At 39.3% G+C, this 23,963-nt stretch overlaps 1 protein-coding gene across 1 annotated transcript; it reads right to left on the reverse strand.

Annotated features, from left to right (window-relative positions):
* Positions 1 to 12,444: 12,444 nt before the first annotated feature.
* Positions 12,445 to 16,143, reverse strand: LOC141614887 (uncharacterized). Its single transcript, XM_074433582.1, has 3 exons — positions 15,848 to 16,143; positions 12,851 to 13,774; positions 12,445 to 12,749 (listed from the first exon to the last, which is right to left on the reverse strand). Exons 2-3 carry the CDS (start codon positions 13,695 to 13,697, stop codon positions 12,715 to 12,717), a joined length of 882 nt encoding a protein of 293 aa, XP_074289683.1. The 5' UTR covers positions 13,698 to 13,774; positions 15,848 to 16,143; the 3' UTR covers positions 12,445 to 12,714.
* Positions 16,144 to 23,963: the final 7,820 nt, after the last annotated feature.

Genomic DNA, 23,963 nt, shown 5'->3' on the forward strand with positions numbered 1-23,963 from the left:
TTGTTAATAAAACGCTTCCTTATATAAGGGAAGTCGTTATTAGGTTAATACACATCTTAATCACATCCCATCAGACTTTACTCTACTCTTAATTACTGCTGAAACTCTTGCTGCCTCTTTAATTCCGGATTCGAACTTTGTAATCTTTCCCTTCTCTTTATTCTCAATTTAATCTCTTATTTTTTCTTAATTATTATTGTTCTCTTGCTTAATTGTTTTAGTTGTTAGTTTATGATTCATCCCCTTAATCTCTTTATCTCTTTATTATGTCTCTCTTTAGCATATTTGTTGTTATTGTTGTTGATTACATCAAAATCTTGAGTAGCTAAACCCCCTTATGTTAGGATTAGGGGAGCCATGGTAGAGAAGTGACGATGTTGTGAATAGGCTAGACGATTAATTGTGAGAACTGTCTTATAACAATATAACTGTAATAAGTTTAGTTGAGTGCACGCTTCTAAACCCCTTTAATTTGGTTAAATTCAATCCTGGATCGGAATATTGGAATGAACAGACCTGTTATAAACAGTAGACTACCCTAATGAGGACGAAAGTCAAGTTAGTTGTAATCTAGGGTGGATAGCGGACCGGAAGGACCTTTCCCTTGCCCTTCTCGCAGTAGATCGTCTGGACTATTTATGACTGAGTTAGTGAACTGCCATGGTGAACCAAAATCCTAGCATATCTCTCTTTATCTGATCACATTCTTAGCTTGTTCTTACTTTATTGCTCTTTTATCTATTTCTCTTACCTTAGACCTTCAGTAGTTTAGAAACCAACTTTAAAACCCCCCCATTTGTTACTAGACAGACGTAATTAGCAGATAGATATAATAGCCTCCTTGTGGAGATCGACCCTACTTCCGCTAACTTTAGTTAGTTATCTTAGGTAATTATTTTTGATACTAAAACGACGGTATCACCTCCCGCCAACCACCCAGTGATGATTGGGCTGCATGTTTGATACACGGAACGATTTTATGACAGTTTGTAAGTTCATCGACAAGTGATAGCTCAAACACTCGAGTCAACCTTATGGTCATCATCTACGCGCTGATACGGTCGTTTTGACAGTAATTAGAGTTCATTTGGAGTCCGGGTCAAAAACCGCTTCATTTTCTAAAAACCGTTTAAATGCCGAGTCAGAATGTTCCGGAGTGTTCTAGAATTCTCTGGATATTTATTCCTAATTAAATTTAATATTTTTAAGGAAATATCTTCCGTATATTGTGTTTCATGGAATAAGGAAGTGTATATCTACCGAAATTCCATAAAAAACGCGGAAATCTTTCTTGCTGAGGAGGAAACCTCTGGGGAAATGACGCAGCAGGTGCTGCGCCTCTTACAAGGGTCGCAGTGGCTGCTGCGCCTCTTCCCCCAGCCCTCTTTCCACGCTTTCGAGAATATTTCCGTGATTTGTTTCCGTATCCGTGTCATTCCTAAACTCCTTCGTGTGTTTAGTATAAATAGAGACCTTCTGCCTCCATATTTGGCATGCGAGTGTTCCGCCCCTTCTTTCTCTCTCTTTGCATTCTAGACTACGCTTTTGCTTTCGACGCCTACGTGCTTGATCAATCGACCATGTAAGCTCAGATCATTCTGAGTCCCAGTCACGTTGCATAGACCGACCAATTTGGCCAACTCCACTTAATCAATCTAATCAACCTTTTAAATCCTTTAACAAGGGCACTTTCCACGCATATTCGAGTCGAGCAATCACTAAACGATAACTTTAGTCAATCTCGTTTCGTCTAACATGTAAGTTTGAGGGTATAAATCCTATTTTATTTTATTGTACTTTTATTTTGTATCATCTAATGTAAGGTCTGTGTCAAAAGCACATTCAAAACCATCTTAAAAACCATCTTTTAAAACCGTATTTACAAAACAGCGGAGGTCTGACGTCGAGAAGAAACGCAGCAGCAGCTGCGCCTTTTCGAAGGGTCGCAGCAACTGCTGCGCCTCTTCCTGAGGCTGCTCCTGCTCTTCTTCTTCTTCCTCGACCTTCTGCAATTCTCTATTTCTCTTATTTATTTTATTTATTTTGTTCGTTTCAATAAATAAATCATGTTTTATTAATCCTTTTCAAATCATAACGTTTAATTCGACTTAAATCCCTTATAATTCAATATTTACGGGTTTTCGTCATCTTATTCAAACCCGGATTTAGAGGTTCGATTTTCTCGTATCGATTCTCTGGGATTCGTCTCTTGTACATAGTTTACGTTATTTGAGTTCAAATTAATTTCGTTTCCAAGTTCAAAGTTACAACCTTTATCAAATCCGACATCGTATAATTATGTAAATCGTTATAAATTCGCATCTTTAATTTGGTTTACGACGGTTCCAGATGTATGTAATCTGTTAAATTACTTCTACTTGAGTCTAATATCAATAATCGACCTTAAAATTACCAATGAACGATAACAATCCGCGGTTCTGACTTCACAGCCAGAGCCCAACTCAAGAACAGACGCAGGAAGTGCTGCGCCTCTTCCAGAGGACGCAGCAGATGCTTCGCCTGTTCTGGGTTGGCTTCTGTCTCTGAACTCATTCACGCTTTGACGTAGCTCCTAACAACGATTTAAATCAACTATTAATCGTATTATCACCTCTAATCTGATGTATTTTCATACTTTTATTTTTATTTTTATTTTCCTTTTATTTTCTTCTTTGAAATCCCGTCTTTGAGCGTGCTTTTGACGTAGATAAGATAAATCTTGTAATCTTTTTAATTATTGTAGTTCGTTTATCATTATTGTTTATGTATGATTTAATTCTATGGCATTCACATGTAATTATCTAACATCTACTTCGACCCAAATTGTTTGCTAAAACACTTGTTCACCGACATAGTTTAATCTCACATGCTAGGATTAATCTATTGTTTGTTGCATTGCATGCATTACATCGACAATATATCAAATATGAATGATTTCCCTAATTATTAGTAGAGGCCGCTATCGAGGCGAACAGGATTAGGTGTTCGATTAAAGAGCTTCCTAATACGTACCCTCACCCCTTACTCCAGTTATCTCTGGACACCCGTGTCCATTGGCATCTTCGAGAGTCATTCTAGACATAGAATGCTAAGGGTAACGAGTTCTTAGTGTCTATGTCATTACTTTGTGTCTTGACATGACACGAGGTATTCAAACGGTTTCCAATTTTTCCATAATAAATTGGTGGCGACTCCACAAATGCAGGCTTATTCAACCTTTCACCGGTTTCAATGCCTCACCAATCGGTAACGGCCCATGACGTGCTTTGGCAAAACCAAGGTTCCGTGGGAGAAGTGCCGCCGCCTCAAAATCAACGCGCGAGTGGCCCATGTCCACGTTTGGCGACTCCGCTGGGGATGATACACTTACGTGTTACCCAGGGTGAAACTTGAACAAGGTTAGGGAATAGTTTATACGAGACAGTTGTCGGTTTTCATTACTCGACCTTCTTAGGTCGTTTTATTCGGCCTTCCTAGGCTTAACCCAACCCATTTGACCAATCATCCCGTCTGGACGGTCCAAATTCTTATCTGGGCCTAAAGATGGATACCGATTGACGTCAACCATACCGTGGTACATACTCATGTTTGTATCAAGGGCTTTCACTACTCGAGGGAATGGACTAGGAACCGACCTTACTTATGTTTGGCCCGGACCTCTCCACAGACCAGGGTTTGGTTGCTTGGTATGGGAACCCACCTTTTAAAGCCAAAACCCTTTTAATGCACTCAACATACCGTCACAATGCCCATATGTATCTTTGTATCATATACGTGATCACCATTTTGTAAACAAAACCTTGACGAAATTTTGTAAAATAAAATCATTTTCAAAATGTAAATATTTTCGAAATGGCCTAAAATAGCGCAAAATAAAGCCGAAACTCTGTCCAATGTCGAGTCAAACTTCGGGCCTCAAACTCATTTCAAACCTCACTTCGAGTCAGCACTCCTACAACTACACTACAATTGTCTGGGACAAGTATTTTAAAATTTATCATTTTCAAACCTCACTTGACACAGTGGCACACGCTCACTTCACGAGTCAGGTCTCTTTTTGAGTAAGTGTGCGAAAATGGTCGATCGTGTTTTGATTCGTCGTCGATCTCTTATCCTTAGTTTCAAAATGGTGGGAACTAGTACGGAAGCGTTAATGGTCAACCTCAACCGTCCGTAAATGGTAATGATCAAATCCTAGCTGCACTCATTCGTCTCCAGACAAGCCAAGACCAAGCTTATGCTCGCCTTAACACCATCGAAGGCCGAATTGTCGCTGTAGAAGCTAGACTTCCTCCTGCAGAGGATGCCATCCCGACATGGTCATACATGATAATCTCCCATCCTTTGTTGGACAACCAGAAGTCAATCTTCCACCAGGTCTTACTGAAGCTGAAAAACGACTCCAATATTTGGAGGAACAACTAATGTACCTCAAGGGAGATGACATCTACAGGGAAAGCAACCGCAAATATGAGGCATTAAACGCTCAACTGCCATTTAACTTCAACATGACTGACATCCCGAAGTTTAAGGGGCATGAAAACCCATTGAACCATATTCGTGCCTTCAAAGATTATATGTCTATCAAAGGCATCAAGCCAGAGATGTTAAGGATCTTTCCTTCATCTCTCGATACTATTCCTAAGCAATGGTTCTACTCTTTGGAACACAAGAAAATTGCTACTTGGAATGATGCTGCAATTGAGTTGACCAAACAGTATGCAGATAATGCTGAAATTCAAGTCAATATGCGCACTCTGGAGGTTCTTACCCAAAATGAGAAAGAAGGATTCACCGACTTCCTAAGTAGGTGGAGAAAGACTAGCACACAACTCGTCGAACACCCAGACGAGGCTACTCTTGTTGAAAAGTTCGTGGACAACTTAAGGCCAATCTATGTGAACCACCTAAGATACCAAAACATAAAGTCTTTCAAAGACTTAAATGTATTAGGAACAAGAATCGAAGACGACATCCGTAAAGGAGTCCTGTCCAAAACGGTAGGTCGCGGATATCAAGGTACAACAAGTCGTTCTTATGGCTCCACTAGCAAGACCGACGAGGTCAACTTTGTCGAATCATCTACTAAGAAGAATAACCCGCAGAGGAAGTTCACCAACGTTGGTGACTCGTACTCCAATGCTCCAAAAAGATTGATGAAACAGGGTAAGCTCCAACCTATAGGACCTACGCCTGACCCAGAGAAGAAGTCTAGGTTCTGGGATGAGAATGCCTACTGTGAGTACCATAGAGACAAAGGGCATGATATAGAGAAATGTTTCAAATTAAAACATATCATTCAGGATATGATTGAAGATGGGCGCCTGCCTATACCTCCTGCAAGCAAGCCTAACAACACTCATAATCCTCTTGGAATTCTGATGATCACTGATGAGGAATCCACCTTGGATTGCTTACACCTCATTTCTCTAGCCGAGGATGAGGTCAATGCACTATAAAATGAGGAGAGTTATTCCACCATCTCCCATACTATCGCTAATTTTGTCGCATGGGCAAAGAGTGTAAGTAGACAAGTTTCGGAGCCAGAAGCTGTAGTGGCATCCCTACGCAGTCCAAGCACTATACCTAGGGGAGACAGGCCAATGGTTCCAATCTTATCTCAAGAATCCACAATGCAATAAGTGATCGCAGTGACCGACGATCTAGTCAAGCAAATAATCAGCCTAGAAGCTGAAATCATAAGCCTTAGAGAGTTCAGTATCGTCAATGGAGTTTGGGAGGATGACGACGAAGATGTTTACCTCTGTGGATGCGGGCCCACGAGGGTCGCTCGGGTAGAAAAGCGAGCAAGCTTTTGCATTTGTGGAGTCGCCACCAATTTATTGTGGAAAATTGGAAACCGTTCGAATACCTCGTGCCATGTCAAGACACAAAGTAGTGACATGAACACCAAGAACTCGTTACCCTTAGCATTCTATGTCTAGAATGACTCTCGTGGACGCCAATGAACACGGATGTTCACAGAGATCTGGAGTAAGGGTGAGGGTACGTATTAGGAAGCTCTTTTGATCGAACACCTAATCCCGCCCGCCTCGATAGCGGCCTCTACTAATGATTAGGGAAATTATCTATACTCGATATGTTGAAGATTATATGCATGAAATGCAACATTCATTAGATTAATCCTAACATGTGAGAATTAACTAAGTCGGTTAACAATTAACTTAGCACTCATTAGGTCGAAACATGATTTAGAATTAATTAAATGTGAGAGCAAGTAAATAATCATACAATACGATAAATAAATAAATGCAACAATTAAAAGTACAATAATTACAATGGATTAATTGATTTACGTCGAAAATACATTTAAAAGGGATGGTTTGAGAAAAGAAAGAATAAACAAATTAACGAACAGATTATTAGGCGATAATACGAGCAATAGTTAATTAATATGTAACTAACAAACTAGGTCAAGGCAGAAACGGGAGGTCAGAGACAGAACTCAACCCGGAACAGGCGCAGCAGAGCTGCGTTCTTTGGAAGAGGCGCAGCAGACGCTGCGTTTGTTCCTGAGTTGAGTTCTGGCTGTGAAGCCGGAACTGCACATCGTTTATGTTCGTGGGTAAATTTAATGCTTGATTATTGATATTTGACTCGGATAGAAGTGATTTAACAGATTGTTTACATGTGATCGGGTCATAAAAACAGTAGAACATGGATGGAACTAAATAAAACGAATTAATTACAAGATCGATTATAAGGTTATTAATGAATTAAATAAACTAATCAAATTAATTAGGTTAATAGTAACGAACTAATAATGACGACGAACAACAGATGCAAATATATCAACGATGAATTCCAGAGACTCAATATTGATGAATCAAATCCCTAAAAAGCCGAATTGATTTTAATGACGAAAACCCGCAAATATGAATTACTTGGGATTTAAGTCGGGAATTAAAAGATGAATTAATATTAATGATTTACATGTTAAAATTAATCATACTCAAATTATTGTGTTAAAGAAACATGAACAAACAAAGACAAAATAAAACAAACAGACGAACAAAAGACGAAGGAAGAAGAAAGGAAGCAGGAACTACGGGAGCCTCAGGAAGAGGCGCAGCAGGTGCTACGTCCCTTCGAAGAGGCGCAGCAGTTGCTGCGTCCTTTCTCGACGTTTGTCTCCTGTTAATCCGTAAAAAGGGTTTGAAACAAGGTTTTATAAATCGGTTTGAATGTGTTTTCGACGTAAACCTTATAATAATGATTACAAAAATAAAGTACAATAATAAAAGAAGGGATTTACACCCTCAGACTTACATGTTTGACGAAACGAGATTAACTAAGTTAACGTTTAGTGATGCTCGATTCGAATGTATGAAGAAAGTGCCCTCTAAGAGGAAATTAAACAAGATCGATTAAGTTGATTGATGTGGAGTTGGTCAAATTGGTCGGTCATGCAAAACGAGGCTGGTACTCAGAAAGATCCGAGCTTACGTGGTCGAAAGTTCAAGCACGTAGGTGCCAAAAAGCAAGAGCGTGGTCTTAGAATGCAAAGGGAGAAGAGAAGGGCGGACACTCGCGTGAGAAATATGAGGACCGAAGGTCTCTATTTATACTAATCACAGAATTAGGGTTTAGGAAAGGAGAGAAAGATCCGGAAACAACCGACTTAGGTTAAACACGGAAACTTGGACAAAAAGAAAGCCTGGGAAAAAGGCGCAACAGGTGCTGCGTGAAAGATCATAGATCCATATTAGACTCTCTAATAAAAATTAAATTATCTCATAATTTGTTATTTAGGTGATCTATGTAACATGCATGCTAATATGAAAGCATAAAAATAAAAGTATAAGGAAAACCAATTTCCTTACATTGATTTTGTGGTAAAAAGGGCACAAACTAGTTCACCTTACTAGCTTGTTCTTGAGCTTATGCCAAATGGATGATCCTCCTTACTAATCTTCAAAGAGAAGATCTCCTTCTTGTTGCACCCAAGAACTTACCCAAAAATAATAACAAGTATTTAACTAGAACTTGTTATTATTGTACCCTTGATATTATTTGTAATATTACTAACTAGTCTTAGTAATATAATTTATGTATACTAACAATCTTAGTAGTGATAAATAATTATTTTTAGAGAGATGTACAAAAATTGTTCACATGCAAAATGTAAAGTGAGGTAGTGTGTAAATAATGAACAATAGATGGAGTATAAAGGAGGAATAGGGCCGGGTAGGTGGAGGTGGAGTGAGGGAGTAGTTTTTCTTATTTTTTAATTGTCCAATGCATTCTGACACATAATGATCATATGACAATTATGGAAGAAAAATAAGCAAAGTGTAATGATCATCCACTACACTCTATTTTACACGGTCCAATTACCCATTTACGGGTCCATATTATTTCTTATATTTTTCGCACAAATACGTGTAAATATTATTTAAACATCGCTTCATGTTTAAATATTTCCAATTAATTTCGTCCAAATCACTCCGTAAATATACGTGTACCGCTACACATATTATTTACGTACCAATATTAATCACATTAATCAATTAGTACAATTTTAGTGAATTAACAATTAATTAACTAAAACCCGCCTCCCAAAAATTATTATTCAATTATCGCATAATTAAATAATAACTGCCGCTCCTCGAGTTCGCAACTCGAAATCTCTCTAAAAATAATCGACTAACTTTTTAGTCTTTAAATCAAGGGACTAAATAAATTGTATCTCATACAATTAATTAGTTATCAATTGGGGTTCGTTCCTATAGGTGTGACCGAAAGGGGTTAGTTGATCACCGCCGTCTCACGACAATAACGTCAAACTCTAGTCAGCCAACCGTTATCGATTTACGTTAAACAACTGACGAGGATCAAATAATTAAATATCTGATGATATTCCATTAATGATATTTATTATGTTAACGCACTATTGTGGAGGACACTAACTCCAACAATCTCCCACTTGTCCGACACAAGGTGTGCGCTACCAATTCTCTTGTCCGTTTTAATCTCCCACTCAATGCAAGGTGTCTTTCAGGTCGCACTTGCACACGAACATATCGCAAGTGGTTTTCTCGATCGGGAGTGTGACTACCTGACCGGAAAAATCTCTCACAGATTACTTCCGAGCGTGGCCACGCATTTGTAGTCATTAACTTCTCGAGTGGCCTTGAGATATAGTTACCCAACGTGGGTGGACAATTCCTGTATGCCCTATCTATCCTATTGCACAATACAGCTCACCATGACCTAGTAAATGCCCTTTTGGCCTCCTTTCACGGCACGACCTAGGACAAAAACCAAAGTCACTCGAAAACTGCACTTGCTCAGATAATAGTCTGCAGTCAAAAGAATCTACTCATTAGAACATCTTAGAGATCCCCGCCATGACCAGGCGTCTATAATAGAACTTAGGGACTCTTTAAATGGTCACTGTCCGGTAAAGTGTCACACACTCTGCCTATGTAATCGACTAGTCATCACGTATGACCTTATGGTGTTGAACAATCATCAATCGACTTACAATCTAGTCACTCCGAGACGTCACCTCATTAAGTGACTAGGGACAAAATACAATGTTCATCTTATTCACTTGAATAGTGTTCAACATTGTCTCCACAACTTATTCAGATAAACAAGGTATTAAAAATTTAGTCACACTAAATAAAAGATTCATAAAAGAATGAATGCGAAAACAATGAATGTGATTATCATATATATAATAAGAGATACACTATCCAATTATTACATATCCATAATCTAAAGAAAATCTGGTACTCGTCTCAATCCCATAGCGACGACATGACCATCATGCTTAGCCTTTGATAAAGGCTTGGTTAAAGGATCAGCAATATTATCATCTGTCCCAACCTTACAAATGTCAATTTCCTTCCTTTCCATATAGTCTCTAATTACATGGTATTTCCTTTCAATGTGTCTAGATTTGTTACTAGACTTAGGCTCTTTGGCTTAAAAAATAGCTCCACTGTTATCACAATATAGAGTGATAGGATCTTTGGCGGAATGGACTACTCCTAGTCCCTCCATGAATTGCCTAATCCAAACAGCTTCCTTCACAGCCTCAGACGCTGCAAGGTACTCAGCCTCTGTTGTAGAATCCGCGGTAACCCTTTGCTTGAAGCTCTTCCAGCAAAAAGCTCCTCCATTTAGCATAAACACATAGCCGGATTGGGATTTCATGTCATCCCGATCGGTTTGGAAACTTGCGTCCGTGTAACCTCTTACACGCAACTCAGTTTCTCCTCCAAACACTAAGAACGAATCCTTAGTCCTTCTCAAGTACTTAAGGATGTTCTTTACGGCTATCCAGTGACTCTCACCAGGCTTGGCTTAATAACGACTTGTCATGCTCAAGGCATACGCAACGTCGGGACGAGTGCAAATCATAGCATACATGATAGACCCAACAGCGGAAGCATAAGGGACGGTCTTCATGTGTTCAATTTCCTTAGGGGTGGAGGGAGACTGTGACTTGCTCAAAGTAATCCCTTGGCCCATAGGTAGAAATCCTCTCTTGGAGTCTTTCATATTGAACCGGTCAAGAACTTTGTCAATATAAGCTTCTTGACTCAATGCTAGTATCCTCTTGGACCTATCCCTATAGATCCGGATACCCAAGATTCGTTGTGCCTCTCCCAAGTCCTTCATTTGGAAGTGTTTCCCTAGCTACTCCTTAACGGAAGTGAGTGATGGAACATCATTCCCAATGAGCAATATGTCATCCACATATAGGACAAGGAATGCAACCTTACTCCCACTAAACTTCATGTATAAACACGGTTCTTCCACACTTCTAGTGAAACCGTATTGTTTAATAACATGATCAAAGCGATGATTCCAACTGCTAGATGCTTGCTTAAGACCATAGATGGACTTTTTAAGCTTACACACCTTCTTAGGGTTAGGTGTATCCACAAAACCTTCAGGTTGTATCATGTACACCTCTTCTTCTAGAATCCCATTCAAGAAGGCGGTTTTGACATCCATTTCCCAAATCTCATAATCATGAAATGCGGCAACCGCTAAGATTATCCTAATGGACCTAAGCATAGCGACTGGAGCGAAGGTTTCGTCATAGTGTAAACCATGAACTTGGGTGAAACCTTTTGCCACCAATCTAGCTTTGTAAACATCCACATGTTTATCCACGCCGAGCTTAATTTTATATATCCATTTACACTGAAGGGGTCGCACTCCCTCAGGTAAATCCACCAAGTCCCATACTTGGTTCTCGTACATGGAATCCATTTCGGATCGCATGGCTTCTAGCCAAAGCGAGGAGTCGGGACTAGACATAGCCGATTTGTAGGTAGTGGGTTCATCACTTTCAAAAAGTAACAAAACACCATCCTCTTTGATGTTACCAAGGTAACGGTCAGGTGGATTAGAAATCCTACTTGACTTTCTAGGAACAATTACCGTTTCAGAGGAAGAGGGAATGCTATCCTCCACGTTCACCTCTACCTCATTCTCAGTTTGTGGCTCTCGAATTTCTTCAGGTTCAAATTTTCTCCCACTCTGTCTCCTAGAAATAAACTCCTTTTCTAGGAAGACAGCATCACGAGCCACAAACACTTTGTTCTCGTGTTTATTGTAGAAGTAATAGCCACGTGTTTCCCTTGGATATCCTACAAAAAGACATTTGTCAGACCTGGGTGCAAGCTTATTGTCAGACTTGATCTTGACGTACGCTTCACAACCCCAAATACGCATGAATGACAAATGAGGGACTTTCCCTGTCCATATCTCATATGGAGTCTTATCGGCCGCTTTAGTCGGGCTTCGATTTAGTGAAAATACTGCAGACAAGAGGGCAAAACCCCAAAATGAACTAGGAAGCTCAGTTAGACTCATCATAGACCGAACCATATCAAGTAAAGTTCGGTTTCTCCTTTCGGCCACACCATTTAATTGCGGTGTGCCAAGAGGAGTCCATTGTGATACTATACCACAATCTTTTAGGTGTGAATCAAATTCAATATTTAAATACTCACCACCACGGTCAGACCGTAGGGTCTTAATATTTTTATCCAATTGGTTCTCTACTTCATTTTGGAACTCTTTGAACTTGTCAAAGGCTTCACTCTTGTTCTTCATTAAGTAGACATACCCATATCTACTTAAGTCATCAGTAAAAGTAATGAAGTAGTGAAAACCGCCTCTAGCGGTGATGGTTAATGGTCCACACACACATCCGTATGTATGAGAGCCAAAAGCTCACAAGCTCGTGTCCCTTTTCCCGCAAAAGGTGCACGAGTCATCTTGCCTAGAAGGCAAGACTCGCATGTACCATAAGATTCGAAACCAAATGGTTTGAGCACTTTTGATGAAGCAAGTCTCTTAATGCGTCTTTCGTTTATGTGGCCTAAACGACAATGCCAAAGGTAGGATTCGTTTGGATCACCCGTTTTGAGCTTTTTAGTTTCCACATGATAAACGTCATTAACATCATTTAAAACATAAATGCCTCCAATTTAAATGGCCTTGCCATAAACCACATCATTAAAAGAAAAAGTACAACACTTGTCCTTAATCATAAAACAAAAGCCTTCCGCGTCTAACGCGGAAATGGAGATGATGTTCTTAGTTAAAGTTGGTACAAAATAACACTTATTTAAATACAACTATAAACCACTAGCTAAAGTGAGCACATAGGTCCCCACGGAAACGGCGGCTACTCTAGCTCCATTGCCCATGCGGAGATCCACATCACCTTTTCCTAGTGCTTGCACGTCCCTTAAACCCTGCAAATGGTTACAAAGGTGAGAGCCACATCCGGTATCAAGTACCTAAGTGGAAGTACAAGCATAATTAACGTCTATCACATAGAGAGAGGAAATCATACCAATAGGCGTCACACGCCCTTCCTTGAGATCCTCCAAGTATTTGGGACAACTCCTCCTGTAATGCCCTTTCCCATTACAATGGAAACATTCGGCCTCGGAGAGCTTGACACTTTTTGCCTTGGGATTGCCATTCTCAACGGCCTTCCCCTTTCCCTTATCATTTTTCTTTGACGATTTCTTGAATTGGGACTTTTCCTTCTCTTTTCCTTTCTTGACTCCAAGGGACACGTTCTTTAACTTCATGGTTAAAACATCCCCCTTTTCACTCCCACTAGCCTCCATATCCCTCTCCGCTTGGGTGAGGAGTGCATGAATTTCATGGTAACTCTTATCCATGTCATTCATGTTGTAGTTTACCCTAAAGTGGGCAAACTTGGTGGGGAGTGAGTGGAGGATACGATCCACCACAAGAGTTTTAGGAATCTTACACCCTAGACGCTCTAGGATGTCAACATATTCGACCATTTTGAGTACATGGGGACCAACCTTTTGGCCCCTCTCAAGCTTAGCTTCAAAGAAGCGTGCCGCCGCATCGTATTGACGGACTTTAGGTGTTTGTGAAAACATAGTGATCATACGAGTGAATATCTCGTACGCATTTAAAGAAATGCATGATAGCTTGAGCTTTGGCGACATTGACCATATCAACACATTCTTGATATCATTCGACATCCTCACATGGTCATCATAAGCGGTCCGCACCGCCGATGAAGCCCTTGCACCGGGCTCGATAGGAGGAGCATCGGTCAAGTAAGTGAGCACATTGTCGGACAACGCGGTACTTTTGATGTTGGATTCCCATTCAAGAAAGTTACTACCGTCATCTTTTAAAATACATTTGTCCATTACGGACTTTAGCCATCAATCTTTGCCTAGAGAAGTAGTCGATGGAGTTGATGAAGTTGCCATTGCGAATTAAAATGCTACAACAAAAAGGAAAAATCAACATTCATTGTTTTAAAAAAATACTTGTAAAAACATGTTTAGCAAGTTTTAGCATTTATATAATGACCTCCCACTAAATTATATAAATGATTCCAAGATCCAAATATTAAACAAAAATGAGCATCGCTTGGGCGAAACATCCCATAATTGCGTAAATTCGGTAAGTCACGTTGACTAATTCTACCTCTAGAACTCTTGGTCGACGAATTTCCTTAAATCCATCTACTAGCCCCGGAACACAAGACCGTCTTATATCCCATTGAGTCCAACCAATTTTAGCGTGTGATAACCGTTTACCACCCTACTTACCCAAGGTAAAAAGAGAACACCCGCAGGCGAGCGTGGCTCTAATGAACAAGAGATTCATAGGTGTTACTAATTGGTAAGGCTAATCTCAATTTTAGTTATGTGAGAGATCTTGTCAATTTAGTCATAAATTCCTTATAAGTGAATTAATTCGGTGAATATAAATGACGTGAATTGACAACCGCGAAAATAAAATGCATGTGAGTGGCGATTTTGGCATGCGCGAAAATAAAACAAGCAAACATGTAAGCATATGAATAAATCCTAGTATGGCCACCTAGTTAATAAAAAACTAGTCTATTACTTTTCGGAAACCAACTCCTTGGTCCCTTGCCTCTTCATTCCAAAAGTGTCTCTTCCTTGTGGGATTTGGAACACCTTCCAAAAATAGACTCCGTCTCGTTGTAATCCGTCTTTTGGAAACGCCGGTAAAAATAACTATTACAAATGAATTACATAGCTATTCCTATTATATATTAATTAATAAAATAAATAAAACTATTAATTAATTACAAACCGACGATACGAGATCGTATTTAATTACAAACAAATCGATATTCCCATTCATTTCGGGTAATAACGATTAAAATTAACTAGGCCATACTAGGTACAACAAGATAAATACTTTAAAAAAATGACAATAATTCATTAAACTTAAATAAATATGCTTAAAATGCTGTAAAATGATGCCAAAATCGCCCTATCTATCAATCGTTGGTATCCATCTCGGTTTTTGTGGATTTAATCGATTTTTAACATGTAAAAATCAATAATCAACTCTTAAATCTCATTTAAATCCAAACTAATTGTCCAAACTGTTTTGAACCTCAAAATTAGTCCTCACTAATTTTATGATAAATAATTAGTTTGATTTGGTAATATTTTGCTAATTTAATCGGTAAAATCATAATATTTAAGTAAAAATCCAAAATAATTGAAAAATTACCCAAAAAATTGAAAATTTTTTTTTAGTATTCTGGAACACTCCCAAGAACACCAAAATATCAGAAAAAATGTCCAAAAAATTTGGATAAATTTCATGAAGAAAAAGATCGATATTTATCGGTTTTTAACCACTAAAACCAATAAACATCAAAATAAGGTGAAAACACACATGCAAATTCACTTTTAACATTTAAATAATATTTTTAAATGTACATAAATTTATCATGGGCAGAATCAAAAGTTTCGAAATTATGATTAATTTTATTTCACTTTTATCAACTTTTATCTCATAAAATCAATAAACATGCAAAAAATTCGAACCAACCTTCAACTTTTTGCATACAATCAGTAGAAAACATGCATGAAATACCATAAAAAATCCATACACCGAATCAACTTTTAACTATTTTTAGTCAATTTATTAACTAAAATACGGCATTTTGATTCGGTTTTCTACCAAAAATCATTAAAAATAGCAAAATAACTTCAAATATCACCAAACTTAACCACAAACCTTTTAAGATCAGTAGGTATGCATGTCCCAAAAATTTCGTGCTAAAACCTCTTCTAACACCATTTTTGAGTTTTTATAAATTATCACATAATTCATTAAAATGCTTAAAATCAACATGCAAATTACAAGCCTAAGCTCTGATACCACTTAAAAGATCATAGATCCATATTAGACTCTCTAATAAAAATTAAATTATCTCATAATTTGTTATTTAGATGATCTATGTAACATGCATGCTAATATGAAAGCATAAAAATGAAAGTATAAGGAAAAACAATTTCCTTACATTGATTTTGTGGTAAAAAGGGCACAAATTAGTTCACCTTACTAGCTTGTTCTTGAGCTTATGCCAAATGGATGATCCTCCTTACTAATCTTCAAAGAGAAGATCTTCTTCTTGTTGCACCCAAGAACTTACCCAAAAATAATAACAAGTATTTAACAAGAACTTGTTATTATTGTACCCTTGATATTATTTGTAATATTACTAACTAGTCTTAGTAATATAATTTATGTATACTAACAATCTTAGTAGTGATGAATAATTATTTTTAGAGAGATGTACAAAAATTGTTCACATGCAAAATGTAAAGTGAGGTAGTGTGTAAATAATGAACAATAGATGGAGTATAAAGGAGGAATATGGCCGGGTAGGTGGAGGTGGAGTGAGGGAGTAGTTTTTCTTATTTTTTAATTGTCCAATGCATTCTGACACATAATGATCATATGACAATTATGGAAGAAAAATAAGCAAAGTGTAATGATCATCCACTACACTCTATTTTACACGGTCCAATTACCCATTTACGGGTCCATATTATTTCTTATATTTGTCGCACAAATACGTGTAAATATTATTTAAACATCGCTTTATGTTTAAATACTTCCAATTAATTTCGTCCAAATCACTCCGTAAATATACGTGTACCGCTACACATATTATTTACGTACCAATATTAATCACATTAATCAATTAGTACAATTTTAGTGAATTAACAATTAATTAACTAAAACCCGTCTCCCAAAACTTATTATTCAATTATCACATAATTAAATAATAACTGCCGCTCCTCGAGTTCGCAACTCGAAATCTCTCTAAAAATAATCGACTAACTTTTTAGTTTTTAAATCAAGGGACTAAATAAATTGTATCTCATACAATTAATTAGTTATCAATTGGGGTTCGTTCCTATAGGTGTGACCGAAAGGGGTCAGTTGATCACCGCCGTCTCACGACAATAACGTCAAACTCTAGTCAGCCAACCGTTATCGATTTACGTTAATCAACTGACGAGGATCAAATATTTAAATATCTGAAGATATTCCATTAATAAGATTTATTATGTTAACGCACTATTATGGAGGACACTAACTCCAACACTGCGTCCCTTGGAAGAGGCGCAGCACTTGCTGCGTCCTTTCCCCAGCGGCTTCCTCCTGCGCAAGAAAGCGCGTTTGACAGCCTGTCGTATTTTAGGCATAACTTTCTCTACAAGACTCGAAATAAGGTTATTTCGGTGGCGTTGGAAAGATAAAAGAAAGATCTAGAACTTTCTGTGAAATAGGCCTGACCCAAAAAAGTCGTTATCACCTCCTAAAATGGGCCTAAATGTCGGGTTGTCATTTTAGCTAAATGAAATACACATTTTGTAATGTAAACTTTAAGTTTAACCTAATGAAGTGACATGGGACTCAAAATGAGATATAATCTCAACATTTTATGACATCCTAACCTTAGGTAGACAAGCACATTGCTTTGACGCGGGATTTGACGGTTTTAGGAAATGAAGATGGTTTTTGACCCGGACTCCAAATGTACTCTAATTACTGTCAAAACGACCGTAACGGCGCGTAGATGACGACCAAGGGGTAGACACAAGTGTATGAGCTATCACTTGATGATAAACTTACGAATTGTCATAAATCGTTCCGTGTACCAAACATGCGGCCCAATCATCACCGGGTGACTTGCGGGAGGTGCAGAAATGAGGTATCTACAGATCCCCCACTTTAACTGAGGCTTGGACAAGGCGAAAGTCAAAGTATAGCCATCAGGTCAATTGAAGATTACAACCTGACGACTATGGCGACGCGAGGCGGCTCAAGGGGTCTGAGCCAAGGACCTGTCGTCTGGAACATTTTAGAGTCTGTCGACTTCCGGGGAGGTTCGTTTAAAGTGCATTAGACTACGTAAGGAAGCTCGCCAGCCATAAGAAGAAACCATACCAGTGACTTCTTTATCGAGATATTTCCGGAGTTGCGTAGGAGCTAAGGGTAAGCGTAGGAGCTAAGGTTAAGACCTAAAAGATATATAAGGATTGTGTTAGGGTGTGGGACCCTAAAGGAACGCATCGACGGGAAGGAGGCTAAATATAAGTTCAACCTAAGGGGTAACCAAGGTTTGGGTTTAGGAACCTTAAGGGAGTGTGATCCTAAAGGAATATGATCCTAAAGGGAAAAGGTGATCCTAAAGGAATATGATCCTAAGGGTAGAAGTGTATGAACTCTATGGAGTTTGGGAACCTAAAGAGCTAGGCGTATGAACCTGGGTGTACGAACCTAAAAGGATGGCTGGTATGGGAACTTAAAGGCTTATGAACCTAAGAAGAACTGGGATCCTAGGGTTAAGTTTAGGAACTACTGGGTTACTAATTCTTATTTTAAATGCGTGCGCTTAAGCTTTCTGAGGTATGAGAACTCCAAAAGGATTTATGGGTTTATGAACCTAAGGACGTTGGTGTGGGAGCTTAAAGGTTTATGAACCTAAGGGGAGACACTTTGGGATCTAAGAATCTAGGGGGTAAGAATCCTAACTTTGGGTTTACGAACCTAAGGAATGAGGCTCTGGTTTGGGAACTTCTGGAGAACGACACCTTTGCCGAACTCTGTGAGGAAACAATAATATTGAGGGTAGCAGGACGTCGGTGGAAACTGCTGGGGAAATCTGCTTGGGTCGGTCTCAAGAGAACTTCGGTAAGACTTGAGATTGATGTTGAACTCCACGTGTTGAGAGTGACAAATGGCTGTCTTGAACTCTCGCTGGGGGAAAAAAAATCTGCTTGGGTCGGTCTTCAAACAAACTTCGGTAAAACTTGAGATTGAACTCCACTTGTTGAGAGGGACAATTGACTGTCTTGAACTCTCGCTGGGAAAATAATTGAGGTGTGTCAAAACACCTGTTAGAGGATATTCGCTCGTTGCTGCAAGCGAAGTCTTGAGGTTGAGGTTGAACTCCACGTGTTGAGAGGGACAATTGGCTGTCTTGAACTCTCGTTGGGGAATATATTGACGATTAGGAACATCTTGATTGTCATGGGAAGAATGTACACTTGAGTGAAGCCCCCAGTTGGAGCGAGCACTGCTTCTGATACTCACCTGCATGGTTAGTAGCCACACAAGAACGCAATCTAATAGGCAATTAGCACATAAACATGAGGAAACACATAGGTTTTGCAAAATTTGTTTCTTTATAAGAGTTGTTTAAAACTTGCTTAAAGAAATTTGTCATTTATAATGCGTTATGCATATTCAATGGGCTTTAGACATAGGACTCGACACGACATTGACTCACTAGGATGCAAGATGATAGACTGACGCAACACCGACTTAGATTTGACGCGACACAGGGAATGACATTGACGGACTTTGCCTAAGCATGCGCAACCCCTAGCCAAGTGTGGGTGATAATGCGTATCAGTTCCAAAAAATAGAAGAATTGCAAGAATGATGACGGCACATAAAAGCAAGGCATGAGCCATGGATCAGCTGTCTACTTGGACATCTTTTAACATTGTCTTGCTGTAAAAGAGACTCCTCTTGAGGCACGATAACTTGGAGAATCGATCTAAGACCTTTGTCATTGTCCAGACCAAGCACTTGCTTGATTCAAATGAGAGAGGAATAAGGGAAGGGTGGCAACTCGGAAGAGAAGCCCCCAGGATGAGAAGATGACTCTAGACTTTGGTAAAAGAAGTCTGGGCGATAAGAAGGAGCCCCCAGTAAAGAGGCATAAATGGAAATTGTGGTGAGGATGGTTATGAAATGGAAAGGGATGTTAATTGAGGTTGAAAGTTCATGGTTGAGATGGTTAATAATTGAGATTGGAAGTTGATGGGTGGGATGGTTAATAATTGGAATGATTATATTTGGGATGGTTGTGTCCTTGAGGACTGCCTACGTATTCACGTGAAGTGAAATCAAACTAGATCGTAGTTCCGAGGTTTGGTTAATTTTGTTTGGGTGTTGTGGTTGTATCTTTCTTGTGTAAGAAAGGACTGCCTACGTATCCACCTGAAGAGGTGAAATCAAACCATGCTCGTAGTTCAGGTGTGTGCCTAAACTTATGTTGTCAGGACCTTAAAGTGCAGGGGTCACAAGGGTAATATTCCTTTGGTGACTCGAAGAATTGATTTGAGATAACTCCCTCTGATCATAGACCAAAGAGGTATAATCAAGTTTGTAAAAATTTCCTTGTCATGTGAGCACACTTAGTGGACCCTAATGATGATATGGGTATGTCCCGTCCTAGGTAGCAAAGTATTTGAAGACTCCGTGTCTGGGTTAAGGTGAAACTGGATTGGATATTTGGAATGTGGAGCTCGGTAATAAGAGGCTTTGATGAAACAAATCTCTGGAGCTTGATTTTGTGGAGTTGAGGCTTGATGGGGTTATGGCTTGTAATATGGCTTGGAAATGGAGTCTCTTGGCTTGATGTAGCCTGAGCACATAAAGGTAGGTTAAAATGACATGGGATCAAGTTTCCATGTCTTGGCCCTAAAGGATGGGTATACTTGACGAGCTTGAGAGGATTCTCAAAATTACTAACTATCTCCCTGTAATGGTCTCGAGAAGGACTTAGGGTGTGTGATGTGCTAAGTGAGGGTGCTAGCTGACCATCTTCTTCGATGTCTTGATTCTATATAGACTTCAACAGTATTCCGTTTAGCATTTGATTTCAGCTTGTTCTTGATTCAGACTCAGATTCATGGTCTAGAATATATCTCGGCTTTTTGTTCAGATTCTTTATTCAGGTTTTGAAGATAACTTTGACTTTGGATCGTGGGTTGATCCTTGTTCTTATGACTCTTTTATCTTGGATTACGGGCATAAGTGCGGCCTTGGATATTGATCTTGGTTATTTCTCTTGATTGAGCCTTTGTCTTTGATTATGGCTCGTATCGTCTTGGATTTGCTTGCTACCATGGATTTGGGTCAGACTAGCACCTTTGATGTGAAACGGGTTGGTCTTTAGTAAACAAGGGTTATTTATTGTGGGGAATGGGCTTGCCTTCCGTCATAGGTCGTTAACAAGGAGATGGTTTGGATTCGTCCTAGAATCTCTTGAGATAGGCTCGTCCTAAACTGGGGTATAGTGAGGTTTCTATTGCATGACATGGAATACGTAAGAAAATGGACACGGAGTTTCGGGTCCTCTACAACTTGGAATGGAACATCATTTAAGTGCACTCATATCGACTGTCATGCGTTGTTGGTTATTTGTTTAAAATGTCTCAAATCAATTCTTGTTGTCACATGAGAAGGATAAAGGATAATATAGGATATAATATATGGATGAAAAGTGTACTTTTATTGAAATGAATAATAAATGTTTTTAACATAGACTCGAAAAGACATGTGGCTCGTGGGACAGCCCCCAGGTTGTCACTAGAAATGGACACGAAGAAAGATACTAGAACAATTATGGGAAAGAAAGCCTAAGACTCGGATTCGGACTCGGACTTTGACTCGGTGTTAGATCCGGACTCGTAATCATCGGCCCACGCTTGAACGTTTACTCTTCCAGCAACTGGCTTCGGCATCTAGCTTTGAGCATTCATCCATTTGAGCACCACGTCCTCATCATTGAGAATATTAGAAGGATAATGGTTAAGAAAAGTTTCCTGATAGGCGGCATATCCATGAGGATTGCCTAACTTGCCGTGTGGGTTAAAAGTTTAGAGGGACAACTTCCCGCTTTCGATCATATCCTGAATGACATGTTTTAATTTGAAACATTTCTCTGTATCATGCCCTTTGCCTCTATGGTACTTGCAGTAGGCATTCTCATCCCAGAACTTAGTCTTCTTTTATGGATCTGGTGTAGGACCGATTGGCTTCAACATTCGTCGCTCCATGAGTCTCTGAAGGTTATCGTTGTATGTAATACCAATGTTGGTAAATTTCCTAGGAGGCGTATCCTTCTTCTCAGAAGCCTTTGTGAATGACCTTGAAGAGTTGTTAGGTTTCTTTGACGAAGGCTCCATGAGGTTGCCTTTGTTGATTTTGGTTCCTGGATGAGAAGAACTAGAGATACATTGCTCACTTTTTGCTTTAGGACTATTAGGTTGAAGGTTTGTCTTGAAACTTTTCATCTTGAGAGGTTAGGCATCAAGCTTCTTACCCATTTCAGCAAACTGGTTCTCCATGATGGAAAGTCGAGAGTTTAGGCTATCAATAGTTCCCTCTATTTTGGAAAATTTATTGTTGAAGGCCATGGAAAGCATGAGCATTCCATTTTGGATATCGCCGTCTTCAAGCACATTGATATCTCCGTCGTCATAAGGATCGAGTAGATGAGAATAGTCTAGAGACGATTCATGGTTATGTTTAATGATACTAAACCCAAGAGGGTTGATTTTCTCGAATTGCTCAACAGAAAGTGGCACTGGAAGCTTGCCCCCTTCGATCATCCTAGAGGTTTCTCTAGGTGGCATATTCTTTTCCCCCATCCTATTCTCAAGGGTGAGGACGCGAATGCTCAAATTTTCCACTGTAGCTTGAACTCGTAGGACCATGGTATAAACGTCTTGGAAAGACACGGTGATTGTGGCTTGAGCTGCTTCGTGACTTTGCTGGCTGACGGAACTTGCTGGATTCCTACTCGACAGAAATGACGCACATTACAACTCGATTCGACATGGGATCACGCATACCAAGGCAACAAACAAAGGAAAGGACAAGATGACAAATCTAGACTTGACTCGTGAATTCGTGAAACGTCGTGAGCGACTTCTCGTGTTTGAATTCACGGTGCTTGACTTTAATTTTAGACTCGAGTGTTAACTTTGACGAAGTGATCCTTATATGATTGACCTTATTGACGGGATTGATGACACGTGTTGATTCTAAGACGTGTGTTTAAGACAGACTTGACTCGAGGTTCGGGTATGTGTGTCCCGAACGTGTCATTAGGAGAATTCAAGAAACGGATATTGGAATGACTCGATGTGTTAGCCTCGAGTGTGTGAGTCGAGGTGTGGAAATGTTTAGATCCTAACTGAATTGGGGTAGGGGGTCCAAAATGACGGCGTGACGCCTTATGACTTGACTTGAATTTTGAAAAGACCCAAAATGTAAAGGAAGACGGGTTCATAACTCGATAGAGTTCCGACTAGGACATAGCCGGTTTGAATTTTGACTCTAACTTAGCCCAATTGAATTTACATATTCACGTTTACATGGTTTGAAAAATATTTTGTTTTTTTTTCTTTTCTTTTTTGGACTTTTTTTTTTCCGTTTTTTTTGGACTTTTTCCGTTTTTTTTTTATTTTGGACTTTTTTTCGTTTCTTTTGCACAGGTTTTGAAATGGGTATTAGGCCCGAAGTTTGACTCGATATTTGGACAGAGTTTTGACTCATTTTGCGCTATTTTAAAAAATGTTTACATTTTGAAAATGATTTTATTTTACAAAATTTTGTCATGGCTTTGTTTACAAAATGGTGATCATGTATATGATACAAACATATATACAGGCATTATAACTGTATGCTGAGTGCATTTAAAGGGTTTTGGTTTGAAGGGTGGGTTGCCATACCGAGCAATCAAACCCGGGGTCTGTGGAGAGGCTCGTACCAAACAGGAGTAAGGCCGATTCCTAGTCCATTTCCTCGAGTAGTGAAAGTCCTTGATACAAACAGGAGTAGGTACCATGGTATGGTTGACGTCAATCACTATCCATCCTTAGGCCCAAATACGAAAATGGACCGTTTAGACGGGACGATTGGTCGAATGGGTTGGGTTGGGCCTAGGAAGGCCGAATAAATGATCTAGGAAGACCGAGTTATGAAAACCGACAACTGTCTCATATAAACTATTTCCTAACCTTGTTCAAGTTTCACCCTTGGCAACACGTAAGTGTATTATCCCCAGCGGAGTTGCCAAACTGTGGACGCGGGCCCACGGGGGTCGCTCGGGTAGAAAAGCGAGCAAGCTTTTGCATTTGTGGAGTCGCCACCAATTTATTGTGGAAAATTGGAAACCGTTCGAATACCTCGTGCCATGTCAAGAAACAAAGTTGTGACATGAACACCAAGAACTCGTTACCCTTAGCATTCTATGTCTAGAATGACTCTCGTGGATGCCAATGAACACGGATGTTCACAGAGATCTGGAGTAAGGGGTG

Source organism: Silene latifolia, chromosome 11 (assembly GCF_048544455.1).
Source record: "Silene latifolia isolate original U9 population chromosome 11, ASM4854445v1, whole genome shotgun sequence".
Taxonomy (NCBI): domain Eukaryota; kingdom Viridiplantae; phylum Streptophyta; class Magnoliopsida; order Caryophyllales; family Caryophyllaceae; genus Silene; species Silene latifolia.